We start from the raw sequence: 22,295 nt of genomic DNA, 5'->3' as shown, positions 1-22,295 counted from the left end.
GCTGGGAATGAGCTCCGTCCAAACACGTCCGTGGCGCTTGAACCGGTTTTTTTTGGGGGGGGTGTGGCGAGAGGGGGGAGGGGGGGGGGTAAGTCAAACGTGCCAGCTAAGTTGTCCGAAGCTGATGAACGAAAATAAGTTTTAAAGTTATTTCACCCCCAAAAAAGTCATTTTGTAGCACCTCAAATAAGTCTAAAAAAAAGAAGTTTCTAAACTGTTTACATCTCAAATCTCCATGCGAATTCGATTTGATGTATTACATTCACGGGTGTGAGTAAAGAGAATCACAGGCAAGCGTTAAAAGCACAAAAATAAACAGGCAGACATTAACATAAAAGTATAAATAAAATTGGCACGGTTATGTAAACACCAACGCGCTCCATTGAGGCGGATATTTTGCTACTAACTTTCAGAAATATAATGTAACCAAAAAATTGAAATCATTTGTACTAAATATAGTCTCCCATTCACATTTTCATTTTAAAAGTAAATCTGACAAATAGTAATAAAATAGTAATCAGGCATATTAACGATTGGCATTCGTATGTTGAAAATCTAAGACAAAACTACCAGTAAAAATGGCAGCAAATCTAAACACAGATGGCCCCAATTAAAATAAACAACGAATAAAGGCGACAGAGAAGTAAACGTAAGACATCGCGGAGGTTTCTGGTGCTATGACTATTCCTTTCTTCATCGTCTCTTGGGTCCATGTCTCGCCTGAAGCTCGGATTGCGCAGACAGTGTGCAAGGATAACGACTGTCGCCATTAGCGCGGCAGGCACGTCGAGCGAGTCAAAATCCAACCTGCGGTGCGGAGTCCTCGAGGCCTACTCGTCACGCGACACCCTGGCTCGTCACATGACACCCTTCCTTGTCATGTCACATCCTGGCTTGTCACATGACACCCTGGTTCGTCACATGACACCCTTCCTTGTCATGTCACATCCTGGCTTGTCACATGACACCCTGGCTCGTCACATGACACCCTTCCTTGTCATGTCACATCCTGGCTTGTCACATGACACCCTGGCTCGTCACATGACACCCTTCCTTGTCATGTCACATCCTGGCTTGTCACATGACACCCTGGCTCGTCACATGACACCCTTCCTTGTCATGTCACATCCTGGCTTGTCACATGACACCCTGGCTCGTCACATGACACCCTTCCTTGTCATGTCACATCCTGGCTTGTCACATGACACCCTGGCTCGTCACATGACACCCTTCCTTGTCATGTCACATCCTGGCTTGTCACATGACACCCTGGCTCGTCACATGACACCCTTCCTTGTCATGTCACATCCTGGCTTGTCACATGACACCCTGGCTCGTCACATGACACCCTTCCTTGTCATGTCACATCCTGGCTTGTCACATGACACCCTGGCTCGTCACATGACACCCTTCCTTGTCATGTCACATCCTGGCTTGTCACATGACACCCTGGTTCGTCACGTGACACCCAGGCTCGTAAAATGAAACCGTGGCTCGTAATGTGACACCATGGCTCGTCACGTGTTACCCTGTCTCGTCACATGACACCCTGTCTCGTAATCTGACATCCTGTCTAAACACATGACACCCTTGTTTGTCATGTCACACTCTGGGTCGTCACATGGCACCCTGACTCATCACGTGTTACCCGGGCTCGTCACGTGATACCCTGGCTCGTCAGGTTATCCGCACCGTCTTGGAACGACTCCATGATCCTTGCAGGTGGGCCTGCTGGTTCGGAACCCACCATGAGGCCTGCACACTGTCTTGCAGCTGCGCTCCTGCAGTGCAGCATTACCTACAGCTCACGACTAGTGCACTGCAACCCCTTGCCTGAACCACAGCGCGCAGTAAGTCTACGCTGGTGGGAATTACGTTGGCAAATTTCCTCTTGATGGACAAGAAATACGATTTGAGTTGCAGGAGAACAGCGCGAGTTGATTAAGAGGAGGAAGAAGAAATATCCAACACTGCGTCAAAGCAGCGCTCTAAGCGGCTTTAGAAGTGAAGAAGCGAAGAAGACAGAGACGGGAAGTCACAGATAAGGAGAGCGAAAGTGAAGAAAGCAAAAAGCGCGGAAACAGACGGCGCAATTAAAATTCATTTGCTCCTTCATCAACGGTTATGCCGAGATTTCTGCAAGAAATGTAGGTGACACTTAAATGCAAATTAATTAAGACATGAACAGATTAAAAAATTTCTCCATCGCTATTGTTTTCTTCATAAAATTATAAAGAAAAAAATGTAAATGCGAAATTTTTTTCTAAGATTGCGTTTTGGTGGGCAATGTTTTTAAACTCAACGGAACCTAGCTGTTTACTCATGTAATCACTATATCTCTGACCGTCCGTTTCAACAATGCCTGGAAGTACAAACAAGTCCGAACAAAGATTTACTAAACCCTTAATCTTCCATTTATTGTTTTATGTAATTTCTTAATTTATTTTAATCTCTAGGTTGTAAATGTTGTCAAGTAACTAAGATAATTAAAAAAGATATATTATTTACGTGGTGGAAACATGACAGCCACAAACTATACTACGCGGTTGTTAAGAAACTTATAAAAAAGTTATTAAAACGATTGCAATGTAATAAATAATATTAATTTTATCAAAAGTAAAATTCACCGGTTGGCAAAACAAGTTACTAAAGAAACTTGAAAGAAAAAATATCAGTGTATCCATTGCAAATTATATTTGTAGGCTAATTACTAGGCTTCTAATTTTTTTACGTGACAACGTCTAATAAATCGATGAACGCCGGCTGCACGCACGAAAAAGTGTCCCGTTACGCAAATTGTTCCGTTACGCTGTGTCCCGTTACTCTCATTGTTCCGTTACGCTGTGTTCCGTTACGCTGTAGGCGAGTGCAGTAATAATAGGTTATGTTACAATTGACTAAAAAATTTTGGTGATTCATATAATTGATGATAGATATTTGATTACAGTTTATTTATATGAAATCTTGTTCATATTTATATTTAAACTTTATAGCTAAACGCCAGTTTATAAAATTAATTACAAGTTATGTAGACGTGAACTGTTTCGTCGACTGTTTATAAAGTGAAGTGAAAAGTTAATGTGATTTTCATTACTTATTACAACAACAATTTCGGCAATAAAGGTTAATTATTCTTGCATTTTAAAAATCTGATTACTAGTATAATTTCAAGTATTTATTCTTTTATTATTAAAATAAAAATGATTCATTTTTATTCATAAAAGTATGCAATCATTTCATCAATGTTTTGTTATCACGTTGTCACGTTAGACTATCGTCCGTAAACCGACAATACAGACAACCAATTTTTTTTACAACCGACGTAGAAAAAAAAGTTTTTTTTTCTTACCGGCAGGGAAAATCCCATCGAAGCACACTGCCCTCATGGTCATAGGCGAAAACATAAGGAATCACACACATCCAGCGATAACGCATTGAATTTCCAACATCAAATAGGAAGTTTTTTTGGCATAGTTGTCAGATGCATGTCAGAAACGTTGTTAAAATATGGTCGTGTCTTCTGAAAGGTTTCGCAAACGTGTTTGAAGCTACGGGGAATTATATTCGTGTAGCCATTATCGAAGAACCCAGCTATTTTTTTTTTGCTGATGGTCAGCACTTGGTGATCGAAAGGAGAGAGAGAAAAAAAAAGAGAGTTTACCTTTTCTGCGCGCCTTTCACGGCCGCCTCGTGTCTGGTGATAGCCTTTTGCGGCAACTTCTCCTGTTACCTGCTCTCGCCACTCGCTCGGACGAGTCCCTGAGGCGGACACGTCGCTTCCAGAGCTCGTTCACTGGACACAAACAAGTTCATAACACGTTCACTTCTTAGTCGGGGTTTCCGGTTCCCCGCAACGACTGCTTATTTCCACCGAAATATAAACTAAAACTGATTACTTCAGAAGTCGAATTTACATTGAGGAAAGAATGCACAAGTAAAATTTGAAACAGTTGAAAAGTGGTCGTACACTTTAACGGTGATATTTGGGTACTTTTGAACGATTTTTTCCCCCAGTGACATTACTCATGCGTAGACAGCATTTTTTGAGGCTGTATACATTTTTGAAAGGGGAAAAAAATCGCAAAGAGTTATTTTCATTACCCAAAGCATACAGTTAATCACGAAGTAGTAAAAAAATATTATTATTGAAGGGGAAGTTCCTGTTAACAATAATTATTTTGTTACTTTATTTTCATTCTATTATTGAGAAGTTTATCAAAAAATTTAAGATTAGCTAGTAAAAACAATATGCTCCACCTAGTCTACACCGAATTTACTGCAAATTTTTGGATACGAACTTTGCTAAGAAATTTAATTAAAATGTACTTAATATTTTTGAAATAAAAAAAAATTCCTCCAAATTTTGCGCGTGCAGTATATGTTTGAAAATAGTTACAGACGGTGAAAAGGGCATAACGGTTCATTTCCAGGATGCCTCTGCTCGCCTCTCTTGAAACGGCTGGAAGTCTAAATTCCTTACCTCTTAAAAAGAAAACGACATTTAATTGAAATTATACAGAGGGTTAAAAATATCTCGCAGCTTTTGCTGAAGTATATTCCCACTTGTAAGTGAATTAACTTTACCTGCTCTCGAATACTCCCCGACATTAATTTTATCCAGCTCGTTTTACGTTCTCAAACAGTTGGAATTTGTGGACTTTTTCCACTCGCGATGCCACTTTTAATATTAATGAACTAAATGGGCCATATTTTGGACTTTTAACTTCATTAAGAACCTTCTTTGGCTTTAAGTGTTAAATATTTCACAGTTTCCAACAACGTGGATGTACGTAACTACGTCTTAAATTAGAAATGAGAAAACGAGCCAAATTAATCGTGTTTGAGTTTGTAATCAATAATTTTTTTCCGGGTGATTATCCCCTTTATTAACTTTGTCAACAAGTGCATGTAGGATTTCAAAATAAGTTTCGTAAAGTAGGGTAAGAACACATTGTAGTAAAAAAAAAAGTTTTTCATATTATACTTCTTCAGGCGGGTAATGAAAAATTGACCAGAGTGTATTTTTGGATGCGCTAATCATGCAACGATATTTTCACAGGATAAAAATAGGCTACACAAAAATAACAATCGTATATGTCCTATTAAATCATACACTTTAGTGATTGATATTGAATCATGGTCCATATAACAAAAAAAATTTTGTCATTGTAAATAATAGTGATAGATATTGTGTTTATAAACTTTTTCAAGTTTTTGCATAGTTAATTATGAATTATTACATTATAGTAAAAATACATTTTTAAACGTACATAATAACAGAATTTACGAATTCGCCTGAATGAGCTATCGGCATGGTTCGAGCGTGTGCTGTCCGTGAAGTGAACGGGGGCTTTTTGTGATATAGCACAGGGTTGCCATCCACGCAAAACAAGCATTCCCAACTTCCTTCCGTAGCTTCTGCAGCAGTCATCTCAGCACTGCCTGAACTTGCCCTCGCAGGGGCGGGTTATGCAAGCCGCAAAGCATGATTGTGTGGCAGGCAGCCGGCGCCAGGCACTGTTTCAGCGGGAAAACCGGCATCAATGCATGGACTTCTTACAACACTTAAAAACTTACCAGGCAAGAAAGAATACAAGCACGGAAGGTCACACGTTAGCAAAACATTGTGATGGACTATCTCAAATGTACTGAGATTAGCTAACTGTTACAGATGTTTGCAGGTTTTGTTATTCTTGGTCATACAAACTACACACTCAGAAATAAAAAAAAATATTTCAAACAGTTTACTGAAGGCGCTAAATAAAATTTACCGTATTTTCGTTAACTGTAATATTTTAAAATTATTGAAATAATTTAATTTTTGAAAATAGAAAAAAAACTTGCCAATAATTTGATATTAATTATAATCAATCATTGACGCTATTGTTTCGTAACAGGAATTTGCCTCCAGTATTTATTTGAAACTTTTTGGCAAGGAAATTCAATCCATTACGCATCAGCCGAGGCCAGCGTACTTTCAGAAATACTCAGATTGAACTAATTTTTCAAAATTGGTGATTCATTTTATTTTATAAACACATTATAATCATTGTTTAGCAGGAAACGCACTGCCTGCATTCACATTAAAATTATTACTGCACTTGATGAAGTTATGGGGGTTTGGTAAATAAAATTTGTGAATTAAAAGTTTTTAATAGTTAAGGAAACAGTTTTAAATTTAAAAAAATGAACTTTTGCATTTATTTCAGACGTATTTTCCAGCTAACCTTTCTAAGAGACACTGCGTGCCAACCCACATGTAACATGATAATGAAATACAAGCGTACACTATTTTTAATTAGTTTCTCTCTCGAAGACTTCCGCTTCAAACAACATATTTCTGCTAGCGGTGTGGCCGGGACTTATGAGCTGGCAAGAACACTTTTTATTTGGGTTTGGTGGTGGGGGGAGAGGGACGCAATTTCATTAGCAAACAGAATAATTCAGTAGCATGGCGAGCTCAACACATGTAAATTTTTAAAAAGTTCCTTTGAGCAGCACACAACCCACACTGTGTGCAACCATAAATTATACTTTTTCACCCGCCACCAAAAAAATTATTTTTTTATTGTAATTAAAATGAACATATTAGGATTTCGATTGTAAATTGTAAAAATTAATAAATTTTTATAAAAATATGTTACCTATTACTTAAATGTTTGGCTTACAGAAACAAGCAATACATAATATTTTTGCACAAACATTTCAATTGTGTTGGTTTATCTATGAGCGTTAGAAAAAAGAGCTCTTATTGAAACTTTGGATGACATGTTTACCCCATTGTATTTAAAATATACTAAGCAGTAAAATGCAATAGTTATTTGCAATGTGTTATGGCTTGACAGATCATAGTCTAGCTTTGGGTATTTATTGATGTCAACATCTGTAATCTAGTATAAATTTGACGGTTTTACAAATTAAACCAAGTATAAACTTTCGTACCATTTAATTAATTTCAAAGATATTAAATTTTATTTCGTGAGGCAAACAAGCATCTTTTATTATTAGTTATTAAATCCGTGAAAAAAATCTCTTTGGGCACATCCTACAGGCATAGGTAGATTTCGAAGTATTGTTTCTTTAGGAAATGTGCTAAAAACTTCTATGAATAATCGGACCATAATAATAATTAATGTACATGACATCCTATATATTCATCACTATTCCAAAATGATCGATACATTTTTTATCATATTACATGCAGCGAAAATGTTTCAAATGCTTTTAACTAAATATATGAAACATTGAATAGCTAATTAAAAAAATCATATTATGCCTACTAAAGTAGTTATGAATTTTTTTGAAAAAAAATCTATTGTTCATCTTTTGCATAAATACGTGGTCGTATAAAAATTTGATTTGGACCAAGGTATAAGATTGCATTAAGATTGTTTAAAATAAATTTAAACGAATACGATAGTAAGGAAGTTTGAAAATGGTTTTATTTCAACCTCCTGTTTTTGCGGTAATAGTTTGTTTCATCAAAAATTGTTTCAGCCAAGGTTTAAGATAATGTTTAGAATTTTTGAAATAAATTATAACGGATTTGATATAATACTTACTAAAAATGTTATGATATTTTTGTCATTCTGTTCATGGTACGAAATTTTTATTTATTCTTTTTATTTAGAAACTTGTTTTTTTTCAAATCCTTGTAGTAATGGTTCATCTTAACAAAAATTCTTCAGAATGAAGTTTTAGATAAAAATGATAAGATTTGAAAACAAAGTAAACAAACGGATTTAATGGTCTGCTTGCTCAGTGTGTTATGCAATTTTTGTCCTTAAACTCTTGTTTTTTTCCCACCCCTTGCAGTAATGGACGGTAGTATCAAAAATTTAATGAGACAAAAGTTTTTGTGTTATCCTCCGAGTTTTAATACTTTCAAACGAATAAAATAGTTTACATGCTATGTGAGAAAACCTTCCCCATATTTACCTCTTTGATCGGATTTTTCCCATTAACAAACCCTAACGAGATATTCCATTACTGCAATTTTAATGTAGCATTTTGGAAGTATTTTTGTGCAAAATTACAGCAGTTATCGTGTCCGTAAAATCGTGATATAAATTTTTTTTTGAGTTGACAATGGTATTACGGGACATTGGACCATAAATATTAAAAACTATATAAACATGTCTGGAAGTTGCACCACGTTAACGAAATATAATAAAAATACTTTGCTGGCAAAAAAATAGATTATGAGCATTTAACATTAGGTCCTCGAAAATTTTTAACTTTTAGATTTTATATAAAGAAAAATTAGAAATAAATGTGTTAAATTTTGCATGGAAAATATTAATACCAATGTTTGCTGTTTGAAACCACATTTTGAAATAAAATTCAACTGGAATTCTAAGCCATGCTTATAACAATATCCCATAGTGGCAGCTCGTCGCTCGCACGAGAACACAACTGCGCATGCGCGCCGTGTGTGAACATGAGCAGAACCGCCCCTATGAGGACCCGCGCACAGTTCCCCGGCCAATTCAACAGGCGCACACTAATTTTCCCTTCTTAATTTAGTTGGCTGGCTGGCAGCCTGGCGGGAAACGACAACAGTCGCCCCACCGAAACAACCAGCGCCACCAAAACCCAATGCGGACAAAAATTTCCAAGATCCCGCCCTTTTGCTTAGTAGTTCATTTCCACTCTGTCCAACTCTTCTTCCTGAACCATCCTTCTGGTTCCCGTAACCAACATGCTTGTTATTAATGCTTGAAATTTTTGCATCCCGCATGTAAGTGCCCAGGGTTTCCCTGTGTCTATGCAGGTTTTACCTGCGCCCAACTTAGCCAGTTTTTAGTCTAGAATAGTCAGTGAAGGTAGTTAGTCATGGCTAAAACGATGCCATGGCTGGTAAATCCCATCCTAGCACATGATGCATGCTTCCTCTCCTGCATGGTAAACAACCTGCATGATTAGAGCGTATAGGCTTCGGCCTGGGACGCACTTAGAGTCTTCCCTACCCAGACGCCTCCCGCACACTCATAGCTTTAAGTTAGGTTAGGGAAAAAAAAAACATTTCCTAGTGAGAGGGCGCTGCCCGCTGCCGTGACAATGACGTAAGGGAAAGGAAACACGTGCCGGTTAATCAGGGGGGGGGGGGAGGGAGAGAGGTACCTGTTACCTGCTACTATAGAGCAGGCGAGGCTCTAGAGCGCTAGGGGGGGGGGGGGGGGTTGATACGCCCGACAAGGCTGCCGGAGGAAGGGAAGAATTCGAAACTCATTACAGCTTCCATTTCAATTACCGCTGTCCGGGCCGCGTGCTAAACGGGCGCGGGCTGGGCTAGGTACTGCCCTCGCGAGCAGGCGGGACCGGGCCAGCCCGAGCACACTCTTGTGCTCTTTGCGATCGTCAGGCGCGTGTGTTGCAATGCGCAGGAACAACCTGGCGCTCAGAAGAATACTGGCAATTAAGACGGTAGGAGGATCAGATTAATACCCGTTAAAAAAACAAAAAAAAAAAAAAAAAAAACAAAAAAAAAAACAAATACAAAGTCACGAGTAACCCAATCGCCGATGAAATACAAAAAAACTTATAACCTGAATTTGAAGGAATAAACCAGTCAAGTGTGTGACTCATGAACAGAAATATTACAAATATTAAAAACTTTTTACTCTTGAAGTATTAAAAATAATGAATTCTTCGTTTACTGTACAAAAATTAAAAAAAAAAAACAATTTTTAAGATTTAAACACAACCATATTTGTCCAACCTTGACAGCTCAGGAGAGTTCTTACATCAATATAAATAATAATAAAAAAGAAATGAAAATACTCGGGTTTAATGTTCCATTTTATTTCTTTGAGAAGCTCGTGACGGACATAAGGCAATGCTGCTGCAACAACAAGGGCTCTCTATTGTTTTGAGAAATGAAGTCTGAACCTAGAGCACGTTTAGCAAGAAAACTGTAAGTTGTATCCAGATCTCAGAGCCGAATAAAAAAGCCTAAACTAGTAGATTTTATTATTGACCTGCTCTTTAAATAAACAAAGAAAAACAGTGTCAAGTAAACATCCATTCATAATCAGAAATCAAGTAATTACTGTTCGACGAATAGTCAACAATTTATTCATTTATTATGACTGTATAGTACGAGGTGTTTTCAATTGTAGAAAATTTCATGTGCCGTTTTTTTAACTGAGTTTTTATAACCTAATACTCATTTTAAAACTGCCATTATCTATGGAAATTCAGTCCGTTATCATTGCGCATATATTTATATTTCTATCATAGACATGACAACTGCAGGATTAGGTCAATATTTCGTCCAAAAAACAGCTAAAATAAGAAATAAATTTAGAGCGTGTGTTTAATTTAACTCAAATAAATAGATTATAATATTTTATAGAGATATTATATTTTTATTTTTTTAATATAGTGTACAGATTTTTCGTTTTGAAATCAGAGTCATTTAAAAACAATCACGCTATATTATTAATTTTTAATTCATCTTTAATTCTCATACAATTTAAAAAAAAATTCAGTCTCTAAAACCATAATTAATTAATGATAATTTTTTTGCTGATTTAACAATTGGATAAACAACACAGAAAAATATTCCCTCATTGCAATGCAGAATGTAAAATATTTACTATTTCAAATTTAAAATAAAATAAATGTAAAGAAACAGTAATGTGTCTTTTTTGTATGCTAATATTTCAATTGTTTAGCATTGTTGCGAAGTTTTTAAAACATAATTTTGTATCTCAAATTTAATTAGAGACAGCATCAACTTACATTTTAATTATATCTACATTTATGCTTGCAATCCTCATATATGAAGGGCAAGATGGAGAAAATAAGGTTAATGCGATTGTTCAACGGCAAAAAAAAAAAAAAAAAAACAAGAAATCAAAAGTATTGAAAAATGTAAGAGAGTCTGTAGCCAACTTTTATTTGCTACGAAATAGAAGGTAACTTAAAAGAAAAAGGACCAGCAAATTCAATTTTTAAAATCATTGGAAGGAACCACATCTTCGTTTACAATTTCATTTGCGACGTGAGCATATGAAAACTCTATCCCAGATATATAATCGTATTTGTTATAAATGAAGTTGCAATCCACAAAAAATCTCTAAGATTGTTTCTTGGAGTGGTTGCCTTCCATTCGATAAAAGCTCTTCATATTCACGAGATGGTTTTGTTAATTTGTACCATAAAATGTATTTTAAGCAAAGTTAAAAGAAAAAGCCAAACTTATGTTAGTTTATTTGAAGTAAATTTCAATCAAATGAAAAAAAAAACGTTTTGTTGTCCCGTATTAAATTTGAAACATTTTGCCATCGTATTTTTAAAAATATAACAGATTAACTTACTTGTAAAACTGCTTGTAAAAACTACTGTCAGTGTTATACCCGTTGGAAGGCAACGGCAGTTGAAGTTAAACTGCATCAGTACGTTTTTGTTTGCCTGCTGATTAATAATTATTCATAATAACAAATACAAACACTCCCAACAGTAAGCAGAATAAAAAATATTACCTGTGTTCAACATCAAGTCATATCAGTCCTTGTATGCCTACTTTTTTCATATTGTTTTTTAAATGTATGCTTATTGTTTTCAATAGTTAAATATAAATATATAGTCATACCATATTTAAAGATTTCATTATATTATAACTTTGAAAGGAATGATTTTAAGGCATTCTCATAAATTAAGAGAAGTATACAAACGCAGTACACAAATATTTAAAACCTGGTCATTCAAAGCGTGAAAAAAAAATGCTAATTGTGTTTTTATATCTCCGTGGACCACCTTGAAAGACAATTTATGGTCCGAGGTAAAATTAATACTGCAAGAAACATTCTAAAATTTTATTACATAACGTTAAGTTTGTTACAGTTCCTTTGTTTGTGAGGCGCTTTCGTGGAGAATTAACTACTTTGTGGTCTGCTCGCAGATATTAAATATGTTCAATTTTATTTTTCGTAAGAAACTAAAACATATTTCATATGAAAACTGTAGACTTGTTACAGAATAACTTAATGATAGAAATAGTTTTCGGGGTGTAGAGACCACAAAAAAGGGGGTTGTCTGTAAAGTCGGTATACGGACGAAAATTTTACGTGAAAACGTCATAAGAAAACATTGTTAAAAATTGCAAACTTTTTATTTAATTTTTTGCAATTTTAATTTAAATAATTTGTTTAAATATAATCACGAACAAATAGTTAAAAAAGCCCGCCTGAACCTATTTGATATTACAGAAGATTTATCTCGTACGGTGGTTGGCCGGTTCTTGCACGCTCAGCTCAGGCGGAACGTGACAATTTTTCGTGCGTGAGGCCGGCGTTCATTGATTTATAAGACGTTATCACGTCAAAAGAGAGTCATCACGGCGTCCATACGCGGAGTATAGAACATCATTATGAAGCGGCTGTGTGTGCGAATATTAATTGATAGAGACCGGAAAAATTCGCGGATTCCTTTCGAGACAGGCCGGGATCCAAAAACTCGTTTAGCTTAATGCTGCGTCATTGATTGGACCACAATTTACCTGAAGGACTCTGTGCCAATGGCAAACACTCAACAAAAGAGGTATCGAATCATAAGAATCGCAGTAAACAGGTGTCCCGAGTCGGTAGCCAATGACCAGGCGATAGTTGCCCGAGTACATAGAGAATCGTGGAGACTATCCTAGTGGTCATTAAAACCGCGAATGTTTACAGTCCCTATTAATTGCTTGTGAAGTTCAAGGAACCACAACGGAGCTCGCTGAGACACGGTATTGCTGAGCCGACAGGACAGATCGTCTCCCGGACGCGGGGACACTGCACGTCAGTTAGGGTCATGAGCGCGGGGTTTCATGAGCGAGCCTCGCCCTAAGAGTAGCGGCCCTGACGGCTCTACCTCCCACGGTCATGCACAGACGCGCGTGGGAGGCGGCACCTCCTGGCTCATATTGGGCTCGGGGTCGACCGACTCGGAGCTCATGAGTAGGGACCGGAAAAATTCGCGGGTTCAATTACCTTCAGGATAGACTCCAATATCCTCTACACACTCGGGCAAATGCCAACTGTTCATTGGCTGCTGACTTGTGAGTCGTCTCGATTGTGTGGCCTGTGCTTCGACACTTCTATGAGTGATGGGTCTCTAATTGGCCCTCAGTCCTCCAGATTAACAGTCAACCAATGGCAGAAGCAGCACTAAGGTATAATTATTTGAATTTTAGGATAACACGAAACGAATCCGCGAATTTTTCAGGTCTCTACTCATAAGTAGGGACCGGAAAAATTCGCGGGTTCAATGACCTGTAGGATGAACTCCATAGTTCTACGTACACTCGCTCAAATGTCACCCACTCATTGGCTGCTGTCTTGTGAGACGTTCCAGCAAAGCAACCTCTGATTCGATAAAGCTTTAGTTGGGTGTTTCTCGTTGGTCCAGTCATCCAGGTGAGTTGTGCGCCAATAGAAGAGGCAGCACTGAGGTATAACGAATTTTATTTTAGGGAAATGAACTCGCGAATTTTTCCGGTCTCTACTCATGAGTCCCGCTAAGTGTAAGAGCCCTCCGCTCAGCATGACCCCCCCCCCCCCCGGGACAAGATGCTAGGAGCGCGCTGCGACAGACCCAACACCCACGCAGCGTGCTAGCTGTAAACGCGGTACAAGTACACTGTTTGAAAATGCGCTGTAGCAAAGTAAATTATATAAACTTCAACGGCCTGCTTAAATGTACAATAAGTGCCGTCGGAACAAGGTCTGATCCTAAATTGAGAGGAGTGGGGGATATTTTAATTTTAAAATACAATTTTAGTAAATTTAAAATTAGAATATTTAGTTCATTTTAATTTTGGTTTAAAATCGTTTTATCATCTGCAGCGCTGCAGTGAAATACATCAGTATGTTTGTGACACCAGGTTTCAGGGTTTGTGAGGGGGGGGGGGGTAATCCCTCTATGCCCACCTCCTTTCTGGATGTCGGGCCGGAGGAACACAAACGAAGTGGATGTATACAGGCCGCCTCGGCCAACCCCGAACGAACTTATAATAAAAGGAATATCAGCCAATGACAGATTATTACTATTTGTTACAAAGGTGCACATACAGTATTCTTGAATTAAATTTATTTCGTAACAGCCCGAATACGCAGATGGCACAACAAGTTGTTACAACTTAATAAATTAGTACCTATAATATTTTTAACGGCTTTCTTGAGGACCTTCCTCCCAAGAAAAACCTTCTCAGCTCGTTACAGGCTACAACCTGCGCGTACTCAATAAATGTTCCACGGCACTTGCCGCTTTAATTTAAGACGCGCAGTTTGAGGCCAGGAGTTAATATATTAAATTTAAAATCATGGAAATAAAAGCGCGGAATTAATGCGAATTCCTTTTTGACGGAATGCGTGTGTGATAATTAGATTCCACCGAAGACCGCACTAGATAAATCCAGCTGGAAACAATTACGCGCAAATGGATTTTACCGGGAGCCATTTCCGGCGCAGCTGCGACACCTAATCTGGTAGCAGCCCTAGAGGAGCTGGCAACACCTGCTCTGGCAGCAGCCCTAGAGGAGCTGGCAACACCTACTCTGGCAACATTCCTCGAGGAGCTGGCAACGCCTGCTACGTCTACGCGGCCTGGCCTGGAGGGGGAGTTTAATAGACACTCAAAAACGTATAATTAAAGGACAAAGACGGCTACAAAAAATTTGACTGAAAATTAAGTATGAAATGACAATTAAACTGTTAATAAATTTTCAAATGAAATTCCGGCTTAACCACTGTTTTATACACAGTTAACATTTTACTTTCACTTAACGACGAACACTGGTTATAAATACTTAATGGATATTCGTAATTTTACGTCTATATTCGTTAATTTAGGGACGCTGAGTTCACTTACTTTGAACATGAATGTTCTTGGTATATTAACAATACATTTAAAAAAACTGGTTAATTCTACAGTAAGGGTAATCTCCTTTTGTCTAAATATGTTTTAACCGTTGTTTGGAACGAACAATACAACTCTGATGTTGAATTACGACGTAGTTTCTACGCAAATTCCGTTTTTTTTCAATTAAGAGAAGAGTTAAACATTTCATTGAAAAGTCCGCAAATGTACTGTTATTTCAGATAATGTACATGGACGAGGGTTTAGCTAATGAAAGGCAATAAAGCCACGGCCTAGGCTGGACAGGTGGCGCTGTTAGTGTCCCGCAGAAAGATGAAGTGACTGGAAAGTGACAGGTAGAAGCCTCGCCACTGGAGTGAGACAGTCACGTCGCTATTACTTCCCGCCAGGTCGTAATTAAACGGGAATCGACATCACAAAGCATCGCTGGGAAAGATGGGAAAACGGTTCAATAATGGCAGAACTGCCGAGAGGACTACAAGCCCCCCATGAAGGGTTGATCTCCAAAATGTAATCATCTTTTCATGCCTGGATTTTTTTTAAAAATTAAATGAAATATTTTTTTTTATGTTGTAAAACGGTTTATTTGTATTTTTTTATTTCAGAAACTTATTGTTTAAAGGCTTGCGAGTACGGATACCAATTATATCGCAATTAAGATGAAAACAATTTAGGAATTGCACTGAAAGATACAACTGTATATGTTGGAAGGAGGACTGACCAAGTTGTTATCTGCACCACTTATGCGGCTGGTTACTCGGCTTATGTGGCTCTACAACCTAACTCAGACATCTACCGATTAGCAAATGACATATTTTCGTTTAAGTAGCAAAAGTGTCTCCAAGTGATACTGAAGAAAACAGTTCAATAAAATATGCAATGTTTTATTAATGAAAACATGCCAATATACGGGAAAAGCCTTGCTGAAACAAATTACAAGAAAAAAGTGTAAAAGTCATTGTTTAGAAGCAGCCTTAAAGCCCGTACTTTTATTGACGATATCAAGCTGAACATAATCAATCAGCTTACTGATAAGCAACGCACGGATCTCTAAAACATAACTTGTAGCTAGACTGTACATGTTAAACCGTATCTGCTCGAGGATCAAGTGAAGCAGCGCACTTTCAAAATTACGAATACTTCCATTCGAAGTTCTGTTAAACATAGTATCCAGAAAGTCTATCTGGATGGTGAAGACTGGGCCAGGATTTAGCATACGTGATACATACATTTATTACTTGGATAGCATGTTGCTTGCATGATCGTTCAGGAGCCATGCTGTGGCGGGCAGATGGCGAGTAGGTGGAGAGAGTTAGGCATAGCGCCTGGTTTGTCGCGACTGCCGCGGTATTTCGGGGCTCACCCGTGTTGCCAGCCACCAAGAGCCGTCGTCTAATTGAAGGTAATTCCCAAGAGACCTGCGTCTGAGACGCGCGGTGGGAAGGGTGGCGGAAAGGAAACAAGGAGGGAGAGAGAGAGAGAGAAAAAGAGGAAGAAGAGACATGGCAAGGGGAGGAAGGAACCGACGGCGCTAAGATTAAGAGGGAAATGCTCATGAAAGAGACCGTCGCGCCATTGACGCTCGTTTGACGAGCGATCGGTTACCAAAGCATGCCGCTACTTTGTGTGAGGAACCTAGAAGCGGTTCCTCTGGGAGTTTAGCCAGTCAACACTTGGGTGTTTAGTCATCCATTCACTGAAAAAAAGGCGCTATATAATGCGTGATTCGCACGAACTTTATGCTCGTAAATTACAAGTCACACAATACAGTGGTCGTACCACTGCTACTCAGGCTTCCTATAAAAATGAAGTAGCTTAGCTTCTGGGTTGTAGCCGTGTACTTAGCGAATAATTCTCCGATGTTTCGGTCGACATTGCTGTCGCCATCATCAGGGAGCAATTACTAGTAGCAGTCAGGTAAATGCTTCCTGATGATGGCGATTGCAATGTCAACCGAAACGTCAGGTGAATTATTCGCCGAGGTGGACACGGCTACAATCCAGAAGCCAAGCTACTTCAGACAATGGCCGTGAAAGCCTGCGAACATTCCTAGAAAAATGTATGTGAAGCTTTTTTTTTGGCTAGAATAACTGGCTAATACGGAGCGTGCTGTTATTAAACAGTCCCTGGTAGACCAAACTTTATTGCTGGAGCAATTTCCATCTAAATAACAGGAATTTTAGGATATATAGTTACCATTACTTCCTGAGATAAAAGGGAATGCTCTGTAACAAAGTGCACTTGAGGGAACCGAGGAATGTTTGCACAAAGTAAAAACATCATCCATTGTCAAAAATAGCATCTTGCGCTTCCCTTTAACATGTGGAAGGAGGTCTTGAACCTAGAGGATATAATACCACCATTCTGGCACTAGATCACCTGATTGCACTGTATAATATTTAGCGAGCGTAATGTCAAGAGCCACTCATTCCAATAGTCCAGCACTTCAGTCACCTTCTTTGAAAATGCTGCACCGGAGGGGAAACCCGAATGCTTCAGTGCACTTTGAAATACCGAATAAAGTAAAACCACTTTATTGTAAATGATGTGTTTGATACAGATTTGTACAAAAAGACTAGACAATCACTTTGATGATATCGTCCTATAGGAAAAATAACACAATTGTGGGGGTGTCCATCTTAAAGTTTATCCAACAAATTAATATTATGCACATGCAGGATTTGTACTAAATGAACAATATTGAAATGTTCGCAGGCTTTCACGGCCATTGTCCGAAGCAGCTTGGCTTCTGGGTTGTAGCCGTGTCCTTGGCGAATAATTCACCAACGTTTTCGGTCGACATTGCAGTCGCCATCATCAGGGAGCAGTTACCTATTGAGGTTCTTACCAGTTGTCCTGCCTTATTGTACTCTCGCCTGAGGGGAAGGTGCTTCCTGATTGGCTGCTGCTGTGGGTCAATCAGAGCCTTCCTTCCTGGTAAGAACCTCAGTAGGTAACTGCTCCCTGACGATGGAGACTGTGCAATTTCGACCGAAAACGTCAGGTGAATTATTCGACGAGGACACGGCTACAGCCCAGAAGCCAAGCTACTTCGAAAAATGTCGAAGTTGTCGTGAAGAGGAAGATCATGATTGGTATTGGTAGGGGTTTAAAACCCACTGTTCTGCGCAGTAGTTAAAGACAAGTGCTGACCGACTCGGAGCTGGTGAACCAAGTGGCTCGAGGACTCCTGCAGACGCCGGAATCTGACTGGAAGGAAGAGGAGCCACCCACCTTGAAGATGTTGTAGTAGAGGAAGACCATGATGATGCAGGGGATGTAGAAGGAGGACAGCGAGCTGTAGATGATGAAGTCGCTGTTGTAGAAGACGCAGAGCTCGGGTCGTCGGTCGGGCGTGTTGTTGAGGCCCAGCACGATGGGGCTGCCGATGGCGGCGGAGATGACCCACACCAGCGCGATGGTGAGCCACGCGCGCCGGTTGTTCTTGTGCTTGGCGTACTTGATGGGCTGCGTCACCGCGATGTACCTGCGCGCACGACACACCAACCCTCACGCCTCGTCAACACGGAAGCCTGAGATGTCCACCAAGTTCTGTCCCTGCCCGAACACGCCCGAATACTCACCTTCGGCCAACCTCGGGATTTGTTTTATTTTAGCGCAGGAAAAATGAATTCAAACATTAAAAGTGTTCGGTTAGGTTAGGTGCATTAAAATACTTTAAAACACCATGGAAGGTTAGTTAGGTTGGTATAGCTACATTAAAATAAACCCGAGGTTGGCCGAAGGTGAATACTCGGGCGTGTTCGGGCAGGGACCGAACTTGATGGACATCTCAGGCTTCCCTCGTAGACACAGCAGAGGACACGAGCGCCGCGTCGGGCGACTGACGGCTGGCGGAAGGGAATATCCCAGAATTACTTACTGCCTTATTTTAAGTGGCGAAGTTAAGGCGTGCCACCTTGTCTTACACGTAACCACACACATCTCTACTAACTAGGTACACATACCAAAAATTGTAACAAATACATTTAAATATAAACTGAATTAACATATAAATACAAATATGAAAATAATAAAAATTAGCATATACGAAACACATGAGCTACCTGAAGTATAACGTATTATAGGCATAATATAAAAAGTTTTTTAAATCTATATAATGCTAAAGTTATAAAGATTTAAAGATACTTAATAACCTAAATATTTATGTAAAAAACTAACGAAGACACAACCAATTTAGATAAATATATATACCAATACATTTTCTTACAATATATCATACATATACACGCACATCCACACATATTCACTCATACATATCTGACACCCCAGCTAAACTTGATTATTGGAGCTAAGCAAGTACCTGAATAATGTTTTCTTAAACATAGAAAGGGAATTTTCGACTGGAGAGATGTAGGGGACCCCCGGGAAATCAAACTCATGATGATTGGATCCTTCTTCGAACCCATCATGTCAGTTAGCTGTTTTACCGCCGCGTCAATCCACTCAGTGAGACGGGAAGTGCCTGAATCACTCCGCATGTGATCCATGAACTGAGAGGAAGCTTGTTCTTCTCATGACGTACCTGCTTGTGATTGGGCAAAAATGTCTGTACATAGAATACAATTTCTTAAAAAGTGGTAGATCATATAAAAGAAAATCGTGCGGAGGCAAAAAAAATATTTTTTTTTAAATCTTTGTATATAAATTTAGTATTCTGTAAAGTGTAATGATATTTAGCACGAAAGTAATTCATGCCGTGAAAAAAATTAGGGACATTTTTGTTGGCTAGTTGCATCCTTCCCACAAAACGAACGAAGTCGCAGCCAAATATTTTAATGTCTCACTTAAGGTGCTGGCCCGCGTATTTCAACAAATACTTAACATTTCCTTGAGTATATAGGAATAAAGAATGGTAGCGGTGAAAAGTAATAAATTGCACCATAATTGATCTGAAATGTAAATTGTTAACAACTTATGTGAACAACTATCCTCTAGGGACGATCAGCGGGAACAAACCTAGGACCTCCGGGAATGTAACACAAGTGCATACATGCTCGGTGTCGGTGATTTAATAGCAGCTCTTTCAAGTTAGAACCAAAATATTTTTAATTGTTTTAAATGGATATCGCTTTAGATATTGAAATTATTGTTGTACCGACAATTGTTTCTCCAAACGAATGAAAAGCAGTAATAGTATGAGCTAATAGGAAAATTAAAAGAAGCAAAATAGACAATTTACTAAAAATACATTCTATGCATACATATCTACATGCATATACGGAGATTTTTGCATCAAGGAACATACAGTTCTAAAACTGTAATGTTGTCATTGTCTACAGAGAACTATTATTGGTAAATATTTGCTCTGAGACTTCAAACAACCGGTGACCTTGAACCTTACAAAGCTCTATTAAGGGCACCGCAAACTTGGGAACACATGCGGGGTTCAGAAGAAACCTCGCGATTAGGAAACTACTCGAGACATTACAGTGGGTTCTGTTGATGACAAACATTTGGGAACACACTATGGGGGCCAATGAGTAGTTTTTTTTCAATTGTCGTTTTTAAATTGTATTTTTAGGGGATTGAAAAAGGGCTAAAATGCGTTTTTTTTTCTTTCGGAAAATCTTTTCAGGCGTGAAACAACTGGTAGAGATTCTTGAAAGGACCCAGGGACTTGCATTACTCCTTCATCTTCATTTCCCGGCCATGTAATGAGATGATTAACTCTCAGATCTCACACTTGGTCTTATGCACGACGATAAAACTGCGCGCCAGTTCAGAGGAGACACCGCTCTAGTGGACCAGGGAAACGATATAGCGAATTGAGACATGGCTTGAAGAAGTGAAACGGCGACGTTCAAGTTTATTTTTCATGAATTTTATAGAACTATTATCAGGGTCGTCGTACACATTCAAAAATCACGTGGTCAATACCAGGCCCTAGGTCGCACAACATGGCTGCTAATGTCACTGGAACACACATCGTGTATCCGATGGTTAGATCCACGCACCAGTGCCAAAACACACAGCCACTCGCAAAAGCTCAATTCAAAAGTAATCAATGAGGCCAACTGAAGACTGTCCTCGCTCTGGCACGGCAGAGACGCTGTTGTGTTCGCAGAGGGGCGGACGTCAGGGGAGGGCGATTGCTGTTGTCATTAAAGCCCGCCTGTTGCGTCACCCCACCGTCCTCCTCGCGAACAAAAAATACAAATTGCGATAGCCTTCCACTCCGCATAAATTACCAGCCCAGATGCCGCTACAAAGGGGAAAAAAAGAGAAAGGCCTTTTCTTATAAACGTGAGCTGTAAAAAATGCATACAAATTACAAAACAATTGATTGAGACAGAAAAGGGAAAGTTGAAATACGAGTTTTTGTCGATGCAAATTAAAAAAAAAAAAATTCGTTGGAGGAGTCATGAATGATGACATGGCAATAAAATAAACGAGATAAAGTAAAACGATATAAAGTAAAATAGTTAAAATATTTACAAAAAAATTAACTTTTTAATGAAACCAATTAAGTAAAAAGTGAAGATTTAGCTATCTAGCGCTTGAATACAGTATCCGTTAACCAAAATTCAAATAATTTATTTGAAATTAGTTTTGTTGAGCAGATAAAACCAAAAATTTAGAATAAATAATTTTGTCTCTTGACTTGCTATAGGCTGTGCCAAAAGTGATATTTTTATTATAATAACGAGCACACGCAAATATTTATATGTACTTAAAGATTTTGCATGACTCGTACATATTACTATATTTGTTAGGTAAATAGAATCGTGTATATATTTTTTTGTTTTGTTGTAGGCACAATATTATTGCAAATATATGGTGAAATAAAGCCAACACGGTTATTATAAATAACATACATATATTCATAGGTGTTCCTGATGCAGCCAAAAGTGAATGTTTATACGAGCACACAAGCTCAAAAGTATTTTGTGTTGCGCCCGAGAATTATAGGCGTATATGTGTTATTTGTTAGCGCAGATAGTGAGTGGTCGCAGATAACAGGAAGAATTTTGCTCTCCCCATGGGGAGACTGAGACCTAGTCTTTTGTAGTAGTTCTGGGCCCACCCGCTAGTTAGTAGCTTTCATAATATATTACTAACAAAGCTAAATTTATTGTGAGCAGTAATGCATAAGATAATGCCAGGCAACTAATCAGTACACATTAATTCACATTATTTTGGTAGCCACATATTTTGTGGTGAGGCATACCAGACATTTTGCATCTCCTACTAATTTATACATAACATGTTTGGTTTTATTATATAACTGCATCAAGAATTTCTCGCACACTTTAAATCTCTTTTACTAAGAAATTAGTCGTCAAGTAGTTTAACTTGGACCTCCCGTCCGATATTATTTTGCTGGTGGTTATGGGTCCATCCAACAGATAGAGTCACTTTCAAATGTAGGAGTCACACTTCTACAACTGTCGCCTTGTTATGTGGCT

General features: G+C 38.5%; 1 protein-coding gene across 1 annotated transcript in view; it reads right to left on the bottom strand.

Annotated features, from left to right (window-relative positions):
- LOC134534629 (dopamine D2-like receptor) overlaps positions 1-22,295 on the bottom strand; it is a 63,529-nt gene that overhangs the window by 12,157 nt on the left and 29,077 nt on the right. The window contains exon 3 of the mRNA XM_063373116.1: positions 18,100-18,352. Within this exon, the coding sequence (XP_063229186.1) occupies positions 18,100-18,352 (253 nt within the window). The remainder of the gene's footprint in view (positions 1-18,099; positions 18,353-22,295) is intronic.

The sequence above is a fragment of the Bacillus rossius genome, chromosome 7 (genome assembly GCF_032445375.1).
Source record: "Bacillus rossius redtenbacheri isolate Brsri chromosome 7, Brsri_v3, whole genome shotgun sequence".
Lineage (NCBI taxonomy): Eukaryota > Metazoa > Arthropoda > Insecta > Phasmatodea > Bacillidae > Bacillus > Bacillus rossius.
This window is presented reverse-complemented; position numbering and strand designations above follow the sequence as displayed.